Below are 12,502 nucleotides of genomic sequence, written 5' to 3'. Positions count from 1 at the left end.
GCATGAGAGGGCTTTTAACTTTTATGGAAAATTTATAAAATGTTTAACTTGTTTAGTCATGTCTCATTTAACGTTTCTTTCTACTCTATCGAGTCTTTTAAAAATTTGTTGAACCCACAACATGAAGATGAATTTGAAATCCCTCGACCATTGAGCCAAGTTTATCAGTTGTGTCAAAGGGGGTTCAATATGCATTTTGTATTTATAATAAATACTCTCATGTCTTTTGTGGTTAGTTCCAAAAAGAATATCATATTTTTTTATATGATAAGTATTTAAAGGTATAATTTCTCTTTTATCCTTATTGGTCTCACTTAATTATCTAATACGTTTATGAGGGGAGAGAAAAGTGAGTTACTTTTTTGAAGGACAATTTGGTAAATATTTCTAAGTCTTTATTATTTCTTAAACTCCGTGCTGGTTAAAATGTTGTCACATAAAATGAAACGGGGAGAGTAGCAGATTTGGCACACGTAGTAGTAAGTTTTCCTTTCACTATGATGTATTTTCATTGTGTGGTTTGGTTTAACGAACATTTATTTATGCTGAAAGCCTGATGCATGAATTACTTTTGCAATGAATGATATAGTAGGGATTGTTATTTTGAGATTTGTTTATTTTACGAACTTTTTTGTCTTTAATATTGACTCTATTCATTGTAATGCTAAGATTCTTACTTCATATTCTATTTCGCCCAAAATAATACACGGACTTTGATATAATTTCAATTTTGTAGATATTAGCCAATAGTTTAATAAGGCCAATCAAAAGATATACAGTAATAATTCAGGTGCATTTTATTTTGCATTTGATTGGAGATATTAGGGTAATTATTAAATTATTTATATCACCATTTATATTTTGGTAATGAGATGAGTTATTCCAGATATATGGTGCGGAATAACTTATTTTATAATAATTAGTTTTGAAATTACTTGTTCCCTACCAAACATAAAACTGACCCTAGTATTTCTTATGACCTGGTCAACCAAATCACGCTCTAGTGTATATAAAAGATAGAATGGAGTAATACTCTCCATCTCAAGGTAATTAAATGTAGCACGTCATCGGTGGAAGTTGAACTAGGAGTATTTAATGGAGTAATAAACTTTACGAAGTTATATACACTGTCAATATAGTACTCATCTTCACGGATTGACAATGACACCAAAATCAAAGCCAACAATCTCCTTAAGGTTTAGTAGTACGAGTACTAAAATTTATCAATTCCCCGGCTGATCGAAACAACTTATAGCTGCTAAATGTCTATGGCTTTTTAACCAAAGAGAACACATGACAAAAGATGTTAGTCAAATTTTAGTACAAGAAAATATATCTGATGACCTTCTCAACGTTTTGCATAGGCAATATAATAACGATCACTCATCATTTCTTGTTCCATTGAATTGGGAAGGAAGAGAATGAACATTTCCTCGGTTTTACCTCTATTTCTAATTTTGTGCTACATAAGTGCCCAACAATGTTACGCAGGGGAAGCAGATGTTCTACGTGAATTTCTCAAGGCTCGGCGAACAAAAACAAGAAATGTTATGAGTCAAGGCCTAGCTGTTGCTGATAAACAGATATCAGTGTCAAAATTCATAGTGCCACAGGTAGGATCAAAGAAAAATGACAAGATCTCGGCATTGCCAGGGCAACCAAAAGGCATCAATTTTGCACAATATTCAGGATATGTAACTGTTGATGCTAATGCTGGTAGAGCTTTGTTCTATTACTTTGCAGAATCATCTAATGACCCTTCTACCAAGCCTCTTGTTTTGTGGCTAAATGGAGGTAAATACACATACAAATCAACTTGTCATATTGATATGTTAAAAATCACAAATTTTAAAAGGTACTTTTGGATGAATTTGATAGGACCTGGTTGCTCTTCATTCGGGAATGGAGGGATGGCGGAACTTGGACCATTCCGCGTCAATGAAGACGGAAAAACATTGTGGCTCAACCCATTTGCCTGGAACAAAGGTACTTCATAGCAAAATCTATCATCAGTACAGGAAGAAAAAACAAATCAGAAATCTATAAATAACAATGTCATTTTTGTGACTATGATTATGCAGTGGCAAATGTCCTGTTTTTAGAATCACCAGCTGGTGTTGGATTCTCTTATTCTAATACATCATCAGATTATACCACTGGTGACGAAAAAACTAGACAAGACAGTTTCACATTTCTCGTCAATTGGATGGAAAGATTCTCAGAATATAAAAATCGCTATTTCTACATTATTGGGGAGAGTTATGCTGGTCACTATGTACCTCAACTTGCTCAATTGATCTTATCTCAGAAGAAAACAAAACACAACCTTGTCATCAACTTGCAAGGAATAGCTGTAAGCTAATTAAACTTGTTCAAATGATATTTATCTTCTTTTAATACTGACTAGGCCACTAATGTTATCTTATTTGCATATGACATGATTTTCAGACTGGAAATGCCCTCCTTGACGATGAAACATGGAATAGTGGTTCATACGACTTTTATTGGACACACGCACTAATATCAGATGAAGTCCATGATGGAATTGTCAAGAATTGCAACTTCTCGACAGAAACGTCTACCTCAGAAGCTTGTGACAAGTACACAAGTGAAGCAGATTCATGTCAAGGCAATATATATAGTTATAACACATATTCCCAACTCTGCAACTCCTCTTCCTATACTTCCCTTCCTGTAAGTTCCATTGGTTAACTCATGACTTGTTCCCTGTGTTTATACCAATCTAAATAATTCGAGGTTTTAACCAAACTAAGTCATTATATAAAGTCATTCACCAAAATAATATGTTTTTTTAAAATTTTACAAAACTAGTATAAACGTATTCCACAGTAATGTTTTAGGATATATTTTATTTTTTAAAAGTTGATGGGTCAGATTGATATACGTTACACACAGTAACGTTTTAGGAGTAAAACGTTACTCACAGTAACATTTTACTCCTAAAACGTTACTCATAGTAATGTTTTAGGAGTAAAACGTTACTGAAAATAACGTTTTAGGAGTAAAACGTTACTTACAGTAACGTATATCAACCTAATGTTGTTAGTTTTTTTTTAAAAAAAAATATACCCTAAAACGTTACCATGAAATACGTTTTGTACTAGTTTTGTAAAATTTTAAAAAAATGTATTACTTTGGTAAATTATTTTATATAATGGCTTAGTTTGGTTAAAAATTCAAATAATTCAACATCTTAAGTGTCACAATTCAAGGCAAAAGTAAAATAAAAGACCATGCTCACCGGCATTCTACGCCCAAATTTACAAGCAATTATCTATAGCATAACTTTTTCGTTTTTGTATCATAACAGATAGATGGATTTGATCCATGCTCAGCTGATTACGTAGAGAATTACCTCAACACTGCTGAAGTGCAAAAGGCACTTAAAGTCAGAGATATACCCCATTCCTGGGAGTCTTGCAGGTAGGTAGATTCTGTGATTTTTTTACAACAATTTAATTCTTCAAATTGAAATTGCTGATCCTTTTTCCGATTAATTTGATCACTTGCTTCAATCCTCACTTGTGCAGTGATGACATAGGCGGCTATTGGCAAGACTCCCCGAATACTGTTCTACCAATCTTCCAAGAACTCATGCAAAGTGGCATCAGAGTTTGGATTTATAGGTAAGTAAAATCAAACAAGCTGGAATCAGTCACCATAAAACTAATAATGTAAACTTTCGCAATCCCGAAATATATATCATTTTCAGATGAAGCCCCTCTTCTTCTTCTTTTCCAGTGGAGACGTAGATCATATTTTGTCTGTAACGACAAGTAGATATGCTATCAACAAAATCAAAACACCAATTAAAACGGCATGGTACCCATGGTTCTTCAATGGGGAGGTAATCAACGATGTTGTCATTATAAGATCTTCAAACCCTACAATTTCTTAATTTCCAGTATGAATATGAATCAAGTATTTCATATCTCCAGGTTGGTGGTTACGCAGTAGAATACCAGAACTTAACATTTGTGACGGTCAGAGGAGCAGGACATCTCGTGCCAAGCTATCAACCTGGCCGTGCATTGACCATGTTCTCGTCCTTCATCAATGGCACACTCCCTCCTGGTTTCCATTAAACAGAAGATACATTCTTCCTTATCCGCAGCAAAACAAATATCATGGATCGACTGATGCAACAATATCTAGTGAAGCTTAACAATGACTTATAGTCTACTCATTCTTCTTGAGTTTTTTCTTCTTGGTATTTTCTTCAGCTATTCTCTGAGTTATATCGCAACTTATATAGACTATTGAACATGTTTTACTCTATGTAATAAGCACTAGAACTACAAATTCTTCAACACTTCATACTCTTTAAGATCGAGTTCAATTGCAAAAGAAGCATCTAAACAAACAAATTTTATACTCCTGTGACTTAAAAATAACATCCATAAACCCTAACTCTTGTCTCAACAAAATTGATCAAAATCAAGCACAAATTTCTCATGAAGAAAAACACAAACGCACAATTTTGTTTGCGCCGGCTTCATCATTCAATGAATATGAAGAAATTGAAAAAATAAATCAGAAAAGCACAACAGAATGGCAAAATTTCTATATCACGAGGAAGTATTTACGCTACGGGGCGAATTGAGTAAATTTGGAGGCGTAAATTCTGTTCGCGCTAAACATGTACAGTAGCGCGTGATATATTTTGGGGAAAAGTTGAAAAAACTAAACAGGAGGAAGAAAACAAAGTTAACGAACCGTTACTATAAACAGAACAGTTATAAATAGGAACAATTTTCTCATTTATTTGGTTAAAATTAAGATATTTTGATCTAAATGCACATATTAGTTAACCCTACTTGATTTTTCAATATATGAATGTATAAAATTTGTTTTTGTTTAAAAAATAATAAAGATAAATTTTTTATAAAATACTAAATTGATATACTATACATAAGTTACTTTTTAAAAAATTATATGACACTTAGTGATGGAAGCAATTGTGTGTGTCAATGACAAGCGAGGGTGATTGTGAATAATATTTTATGGCATAGTGATTGACAGTACTGATTAGTTATGGTTGTTGATTGTAGTGATTGATAATTAGTAGCGAAATGATGATGATGGTTAATTATATATAATATTGATCAATGATGATGATTATGTATAATGATTAGTGAATGAAATAATTATTGATGGTGATGAAATCGGAGGATGGGTAATGGTAAGGAAACAACTTATTAAGGAACAAGTTGGCGTTTTAACCAAAGAGCACAAATGACAAAAGATGTTAGTCCAATTTTAGTACAAGAAAATATATCTGACGACCTTCTCAACATTTTGCATAGGATATATAGTAAAGAAAAGTTATCGTTGAGTTATCACTCACCATTTCTTGTTTCATTAAATCAGGAAGGAAGAGAATGAACATTTCTTCTGTTTTAAGTGTAATTCTAATTTTGTGCTACCTAAGTGCCCGACAATGTTACGCAGGGGAAGTAGATGTTCTACGAGAATTTCTCAAGGCTCGAAGGACAAAAACAACAAATGTTATTAGCCAAGGCGTAGCGGTTGCTGAGAAACAGAGATCAGTGTCTGAATTCATAGTGCCACAGGTAGGATCAAAGGAAAATGACAAGATCTCGGCATTGCCAGGGCAACCAAGTGGGATCAATTTTGCTCAATATTCAGGATATGTGACTGTTAATGCTGATTCTGGTAGAGCCCTATTCTATTACTTGGCAGAATCATCTAATGATCCTGCTACAAAGCCTCTTGTTTTGTGGCTAAATGGAGGTAAATAAACACATCACACTGCGCTAATTACTAGAATTGTCTTCCGAACTTAACCTTATGACCTTACACATTTTTTTTCTAGGACCTGGTTGCTCTTCATTCGGAAATGGAGGGATGGTGGAACTTGGACCATTTCGCGTCAATAAAGATGGGAAAACCTTGTGGCTCAATCAATTTGCCTGGAACAATGGTACTTCATAGCAAAATCTATCATCACTACTGAAAAAAAAAATCAGAAAATCCATAAATAACAACACATTTTTGTGACAATGATTATGCAGTGGCAAATGTCCTGTTTTTAGAATCACCAGCAGGTGTTGGATTCTCTTATTCTAATACATCATCAGATTATACTAGTGGAGATGAAAAGACTAAACGAGACAGTTTCACTTTTCTCGTCAATTGGATGGAAAGATTCCCAGAATATAAAAACCGTGATTTCTATATTGTTGGGGAGAGTTATGCTGGGCACTATGTTCCCCAACTTGCTCAGCTGATCTTATCCCACAAGAAATCAGAACCCAACCTTGTCATTAACTTGCAAGGAATAGCTGTAAGCTGATTAATCTTGTTCAAATGACAATTCATTTTTTTCCTTCTTGTAGGAGTCACAATATTAAATCTTATTAATTTGCATGTGGCATGATTTTAAGACTGGAAATGCCCTCCTCGACGATGAAACTTCAAACAGTGGTTCATACGACTTTTATTGGTCACACGCACTAATATCAGATGAAGTCCATGAAGGAATTATAAAGAATTGCAACTTTTCAACAGAAACAACTATCTCAGAAGCTTGTGATGAATTCACAAGCGAAGCAGATTCATGTCAAGCCAATTTATATGATTATAACACATATTCCCAGCTCTGCAACTCCTCTGCCTATACTTCCCTTCCTGTAAGTTCCACAGGCTAACTTCTCATTCCTTCGCCATGTTTATATAGGACAACTCAAAATTTAAGTGTCTCAAATTAAGATGAAAGTGAAATAAAAGACCATGAACAACAGCATTCTACGCCCAAATTAAAAGCAATGATCTGTAGCATAACTTTTTCTTTTGTGTACAATAACAGATAGATGGATTTGATCCATGCTCAGCTGATTACGTATTTAATTACCTAAACACTGCTGAAGTGCAAAAGGCACTCAATGTCAGAGATATACCCCAATCCTGGGAATCTTGCAGGTAATTGATACTGTGAGTTTTCAAACATTTTAACACTTCAAATCGAAATTGCTGATCCCTCTTGCGATTAATTTGATCACTTTCTTAAACATTTTAAACTTGTCCAGTGGCATCTCTTGGGAAGACTCCCCACATACTGTTCTACCAATCTTTCAAGAGCTCATGCAAAGTGGCATTAGAGTTTGGATTTACAGGTAAGAGAATCTAACAAGCTGGAATCAGTCACCATAAAATTAATACTGAAAACTTTCGCAATCACTATACAAAATACCAACATTTTCATCTTCTTTTCTAGTGGAGACATAGATCATATTTTGCCTGTAACGACAAGTAGATATGCTATCGACAAAATCAAAACACCAATCAAAACGGCATGGTACCCCTGGTTCTTCCAAGGAGAGGTAATTAACCAAGTTGTCCTCATTCATTTCGATCTTCAACTCTACAAGTAATTAAGTATTTGATATCTCCAGGTTGGTGGTTATGCTGTAGAATACCAAAACTTGACATTCGTGACAGTACGTGGAGCAGGACATTTCGTGCCAAGCTATCAACCTGGCCGTGCATTGACCATGTTTTCATCCTTCATCAATGGGACACTCCCTCCTCGTTTCAATTAAACAGAAGATACATTGTGAAAAAGGGATTGCTGGTTTCACATGGAATAGATTTTGTAGAATTAATAGTTATTTCATTACCGTTGTATTGTTTGTATTCGAGCACGAGAGGGCTTATGATTCCTTTCTGTATGTCAAATTAAAAATATGAAATATTTAATTTGGACGATTTTTGATGCCTTTTCATATGTCTTTCATCAAATCTTTCAAGTGTTTAAATTAGTACTCGATATGGTTAAAATTATGCAACTATAATAATATAGATATTAATTATTTAATCTTCTAGACCACATAAAAAAATAAGTTAGCAAATTTAACATTATACTTAGTCCATTTTAATTTATTTGACCTAATTTTGCTTTATCATTTAATAAAAATATCTCTTTTCGAAGAAACTTTAATTATAACTTTTTCATACATATCCATGTATTAGTAATACCAAACCTTAATGTCTCGCGAGGGTCATTGCGGAGGAGTCAAAAAGATTCCATGGCTTTGAGGTTGGCCAGCTGGAGTAACAGAGTGAGCTGTCCTTGCGGGCTTCCGGCGAAGGAGAATGCCACCGCCCACCGCCCACCGCCGTTGTGGATGTACTGTTTCTTCTACAATGTCGTTGAGGTTCGGCGATCTACTTCTTCTCGTTTTCTATGAATGGGTTGATTAATTGACCCGTTAACATACCCAAATTGGGCGAGTTACATGTTCATTAGTCAAATTTGCCACCTCCAGATACAATTATCCATCTGCATTTGTTATCCTAATATTATATGAATAGGGTTTAAAATTGCAATTGATACTGACATTTGACGAATGTGAACGTAATTACATAACAGTGAGTGCTGATGCATCTTTTGGATAAAAAATACAATAATGAGAAAGATAACAGAATTATGAAACAAACCCAACATATAAAGTAGGATTGCTAATTTGAACAGAAACAAACACAACAGCCCTAATAATGAAATTGAATGAGTGTACTCTTTTGATTATTTTGTGAATTAGTATGAGAGCTATCATCATGAAGAAACACAAATCTAGCTGTCTGCATCACTCATAATCATACTTGAAAAGCCTAGACCATAAGTTTCTCTTTTTAGGTAACTGTTCAATGTTGTCTTTATTCCTTTCTGAACTACTTTTTCTAATTTCTGGCTGTTCGAAAACAACATGAAATTTAAAGCCAACAAACCATCCTTACTATATATCCTTAATTTTTGTGTGACATTTAACCGATGAAATAAAGGACAAAGATGTCGCTACCACGGATTCAATTACAAGTCAGTGTTTAGCTTACTTTATAAATAATGAAGAAGAATGATCCTTGAGTTATCACTCAATATTGTTTGTTCTTGAATGAGTAGGAAGAAAATGAAAGCTAACTCTGTTTTAACTCTTTCTCTAATTTTGTGCTGTCTAAGTGCCCAACAATATTGTTATGCAGGAGAAGCGGATGTTCTACGTGAATTTCTCAAGACCCGAAGGGCAAAAACAACTATTATTAACCACGGCCTAGCAGCTTCTGAGAAACAGAGATCAGTGTCAGAACTCATAGTGCCACAGGCAGGATCAAAGGAAAATGATAAGATCTCAGCATTGCCAGAGCAACCAAGTGCAGTCAGGTTTAATCAATATGCAGGATATGTTACTGTTGATGCAAATGCTGGTAGGGCCTTGTTCTATTACTTGGCTGAATCATCTGGTGACCCTTCGACAAAGCCTCTCGTTTTGTGGCTAAATGGAGGTAAACACACACACCACACCCATGTTACCCGAATTGCCAAGAGGAGGAATGTTTTAATTTCTAATGCTAGCTTGCTTCATGCAAACCTAGTTAAGAGTTTAATCTCATATTTTTCTTGCCTTAGGATTTACTGTGTTATTATGAGTTGGCTGTGTTTCTTAAGAGCTTATCATGTTTCCTTTGTTGTTTTTGTATATAATTGGTATATAGGGCCTGGTTGCTCTTCATTAGGGGCTGGGGCAATGATTGAACTTGGACCGTTCCGCGTTAATAATGATGGAAAAACCTTATGGCTGAACCAATTTGCATGGAACAATGGTACTTAACTACCTCTTTCTTAAGCTAGAAAAATCTGTCGTCATTTGGGTGCAACAATGATACCTTTTTGACATTAATGCAGTGGCGAACATCCTCTTTTTAGAATCACCAGCTGGTGTTGGATTCTCTTACTCTAATACATCATCAGATTATACTACTGGAGACGAAAAAACTAGAAAAGACAGTTTCACCTTTCTCCTCAATTGGATGGAAAGATTCCCAGAATATAAACATCGAGATTTCTATATTGTTGGAGAAAGTTATGCTGGCCACTATGTGCCTCAACTTGCTCAGCTGATCTTATCCCACAGGAAAACAGAGCCCAACCTTGTTATTAACTTGCAAGGGATAGCTGTAAGCTAATTAAGCTTATTCAAAATGATAATTACATATTCTTCCTCCTGATTAAGTCACTGCTATTATATTATTTGCATAGTAATGTAATTTTTTTTCAGACAGGGAATGCCCTCCTAGACGATGAAACAATGAGGAGGGGTTCATACGACTTTTATTGGACACATGCACTAATATCAGATGAAGTCCATGACGGAATTGTCAAGAATTGCAACTTCTCAGCAGAGACAACCTCAGAAGCTTGTGACAAGTACATTAAGCAAGCAGGTTCATCTCTAGGAAACATATATGGCTATGACATTTATGCCCCACTGTGCAACTCTAATGCCACTTCACTTCCTGTAAGTTCTGAACTGGCTAACTACTCATTTGTTGTTATTGAGAAGATTTTCATTTACTATTGCTGGTTGTGTAAGTAAATGAACATTAAGTGTCACAAGTAAGAAATAAATTATTAGATACAACAGGCCTATAAACCTGCTTCTTATTCTACACTTCGGATGTTTTCGTCCCCCATTTCTCTAGCATGCACACCCGCGATATCAATAAATGCACATTTCAAGATCTCATCAATCAAGAAGGGTCTATAAATTTTCCAATATAAATAAAAGGATATAATAGAAGTATATATCTACACCATGCATAACATCATCCAACGCTTCAACTAGCACCCCTCTGCAGATTTTACATGCGTTTTATTAGATTTCTAACTTTTTTTCTTTTATTTAAAACAGGTATGTGGATTTGATCCATGTTCAGACAATTATGTAAACTCTTACCTAAACTCTGCTGAAGTACAAAAGGCACTTAATGTCAGAGGAATACCATATTCCTGGGCTGCTTGCAGGTAATACATACCGTGATTTTTTATAACATTTTCGCTTCAAATTGGAAAAGCTGATGTTTTTTCTTCTTGGCTTAAATTTGCTTCAATTCTCACTTGTGCAGTACAGACTTGATTTGGCAGGACTGGCCGCCTACTGTTCTACCGATCTTTCAGGGGCTCATGAAAAGTGGAATTAGGGTTTGGATATATAGGTAAGAAGATGGGGAAAAATAGGAAGTTGTACAGTTCAGTAAGAATAACACTTTCTGATGATTTTAACGTGTAATTACAGCGGAGATACAGATAGTGTTTTGGCTGTGACAACGACTAGATATGCTATAAACAAAATCAAGACAGCAGTGAAAACACCGTGGTACCCTTGGTACTTCCAAGGCGAGGTAAACAAAGTGGTCATTATATATACTTGACTTGTACCATATTTACAAATACTTTGTTCCAAGTTGATATTATCTTTTTTGTTTCAAGGTTGGTGGTCATGCAGTGGAATACGAGAACTTGACATTTGTAACAGTAAGAGGAGCTGGACATTTCGTGCCAAGCTATCAACCTGGTCGTGCATTGACCATGTTCTCATCCTTCATCAATGGCACACTCCCTCCTCATCTGCACTAAACAGAGGAGAAAATCTTATAATAAAATAAAAAAGTACGTAGTAGTTATGCAGATGCCATTCCAGATGTTATCTTGTTGCACATTGAACAGTTTCATTTTTACCTGCAAGGTTAGATCAACGCATAACGAACAAAGACTTATTATAAGTCGTGTTAATCTCCATTTTAATATAATTAATACCTAAGTCAAATTGTCTCTCTAACTATCTGAAATTGAACAATTTTGTCATTTGTTAAATTTTTGGTCTCCTATTATGGGAAAGCCTCATTTTTGCCCTTGAACCCAAACCAATTCCAATTTAAGAGCAATCCTATCAAAAATTGAGGTGTAAATTTGAACCTTTTTTCCTCAAGTAATTAGGATACAACCATTAGGGCTAATGACAAGTGTACGATCAATAGACCAAATTATGCAAATTTTAGATATTACACGGGCAAATTTGGACCTTTTCCCATTTGATTATAACTTCATATTTTTTTTCCCCTCAACTGATTTCTCTCTGATGAAAGCAGATTTAGAATTCGAAATTTAATATAATTACAACATTTGTCGTAAAAATACTAATTGTATATAGAAAAAGGAAAACAAACTTAGTTGATTTTAACAGTTACAAGTCCTCCGTCAATATATTTGGGCATATCCTCTTGACAATAACTCCCACATGCAAGTAGCCTTTTTGCTTCGACTATTTTTATTTTATTTTATAATCAACACGTGTATATATAAAATCACATCTACTTGGTTTTCCAACAACTCCAATGTAGGATTATAAATATATATGTATTTGCAATTATATTGTGTTACTAGTCGCTTAGTGAACCAGAAGATTGACAAATCTCATAATACGTGCTAAATTTATGGGCATATGATATTTGACATGCAAAGCACGTATATACATATTTCTTAGAATTAGTCTCTTGTTAGGTATAAGTGGACGCATGTTACAGAGGTCGACTTAAATTGAAATGTTTTAATTCGTTTAATTCTATTAAGTTTTAATTGTTTTATTTGATTTTTTAGTATTTAAATAGTTTTATTTTATATTTATAT

The 12,502-nt window shown here is 34.5% G+C and overlaps 3 protein-coding genes across 3 annotated transcripts; all 3 read left to right on the top strand.

The window, feature by feature from the left end:
* The first annotated feature begins 1,057 nt into the window (after nt 1–1,057).
* On the top strand, nt 1,058–4,395 carry LOC138340775 (serine carboxypeptidase 1-like). Its single transcript, XM_069292970.1, has 8 exons — nt 1,058–1,794; nt 1,879–1,986; nt 2,082–2,353; nt 2,449–2,694; nt 3,332–3,444; nt 3,552–3,647; nt 3,763–3,868; nt 3,960–4,395. The coding sequence occupies exons 1-8, from the start codon at nt 1,422–1,424 to the stop codon at nt 4,104–4,106; spliced, it is 1,461 nt and encodes a 486-aa protein (XP_069149071.1). The 5' UTR covers nt 1,058–1,421; the 3' UTR covers nt 4,107–4,395.
* An 872-nt stretch (nt 4,396–5,267) lies between these two features.
* Nucleotides 5,268–7,749, top strand: LOC101262672 (serine carboxypeptidase 1-like). Its single transcript, XM_019211908.3, has 8 exons — nt 5,268–5,775; nt 5,858–5,965; nt 6,057–6,328; nt 6,429–6,674; nt 6,851–6,963; nt 7,071–7,157; nt 7,259–7,364; nt 7,437–7,749. Exons 1-8 carry the CDS (start codon nt 5,403–5,405, stop codon nt 7,581–7,583), a joined length of 1,452 nt encoding a protein of 483 aa, XP_019067453.3. The 5' UTR covers nt 5,268–5,402; the 3' UTR covers nt 7,584–7,749.
* Nucleotides 7,750–8,899: 1,150 nt separating this feature from the next.
* On the top strand, nt 8,900–11,654 carry LOC101247374 (serine carboxypeptidase 1). Its single transcript, XM_004230758.5, has 8 exons — nt 8,900–9,321; nt 9,532–9,639; nt 9,722–9,993; nt 10,095–10,334; nt 10,728–10,840; nt 10,942–11,031; nt 11,112–11,217; nt 11,306–11,654. The coding sequence occupies exons 1-8, from the start codon at nt 8,934–8,936 to the stop codon at nt 11,450–11,452; spliced, it is 1,464 nt and encodes a 487-aa protein (XP_004230806.2). The 5' UTR covers nt 8,900–8,933; the 3' UTR covers nt 11,453–11,654.
* Nucleotides 11,655–12,502: the final 848 nt, after the last annotated feature.

This window comes from Solanum lycopersicum, chromosome 1 (genome assembly GCF_036512215.1).
Source record: "Solanum lycopersicum chromosome 1, SLM_r2.1".
NCBI lineage: Eukaryota > Viridiplantae > Streptophyta > Magnoliopsida > Solanales > Solanaceae > Solanum > Solanum lycopersicum.
Note: the sequence above shows the minus strand (reverse complement) of the source record. Positions and strands in the feature narration are given on the sequence as shown.

What these genes read in the sequence shown, in the direction of transcription:
- LOC138340775 (XM_069292970.1), top strand. Translation starts at nt 1,422, where the DNA reads ATGAACATTTCCTCGGTTTTACCTCTATTTCTAATTTTGTGCTACATA. An exon ending in TGTTTTGTGGCTAAATGGAG is followed by an intron (nt 1,795 to 1,878) that starts GTAAATACACAT and finishes TGAATTTGATAG; the next exon opens with GACCTGGTTGCTCTTCATTC. An exon ending in TCAACTTGCAAGGAATAGCT is followed by an intron (nt 2,354 to 2,448) that starts GTAAGCTAATTA and finishes CATGATTTTCAG; the next exon opens with ACTGGAAATGCCCTCCTTGA.
- LOC101262672 (XM_019211908.3), top strand. Translation starts at nt 5,403, where the DNA reads ATGAACATTTCTTCTGTTTTAAGTGTAATTCTAATTTTGTGCTACCTA. An exon ending in CTGCCTATACTTCCCTTCCT is followed by an intron (nt 6,675 to 6,850) that starts GTAAGTTCCACA and finishes GTACAATAACAG; the next exon opens with ATAGATGGATTTGATCCATG. An exon ending in CCTGGTTCTTCCAAGGAGAG is followed by an intron (nt 7,365 to 7,436) that starts GTAATTAACCAA and finishes TGATATCTCCAG; the next exon opens with GTTGGTGGTTATGCTGTAGA.
- LOC101247374 (XM_004230758.5), top strand. Translation starts at nt 8,934, where the DNA reads ATGAGTAGGAAGAAAATGAAAGCTAACTCTGTTTTAACTCTTTCTCTA. An exon ending in CTAATGCCACTTCACTTCCT is followed by an intron (nt 10,335 to 10,727) that starts GTAAGTTCTGAA and finishes TATTTAAAACAG; the next exon opens with GTATGTGGATTTGATCCATG. An exon ending in TATTCCTGGGCTGCTTGCAG is followed by an intron (nt 10,841 to 10,941) that starts GTAATACATACC and finishes TCACTTGTGCAG; the next exon opens with TACAGACTTGATTTGGCAGG.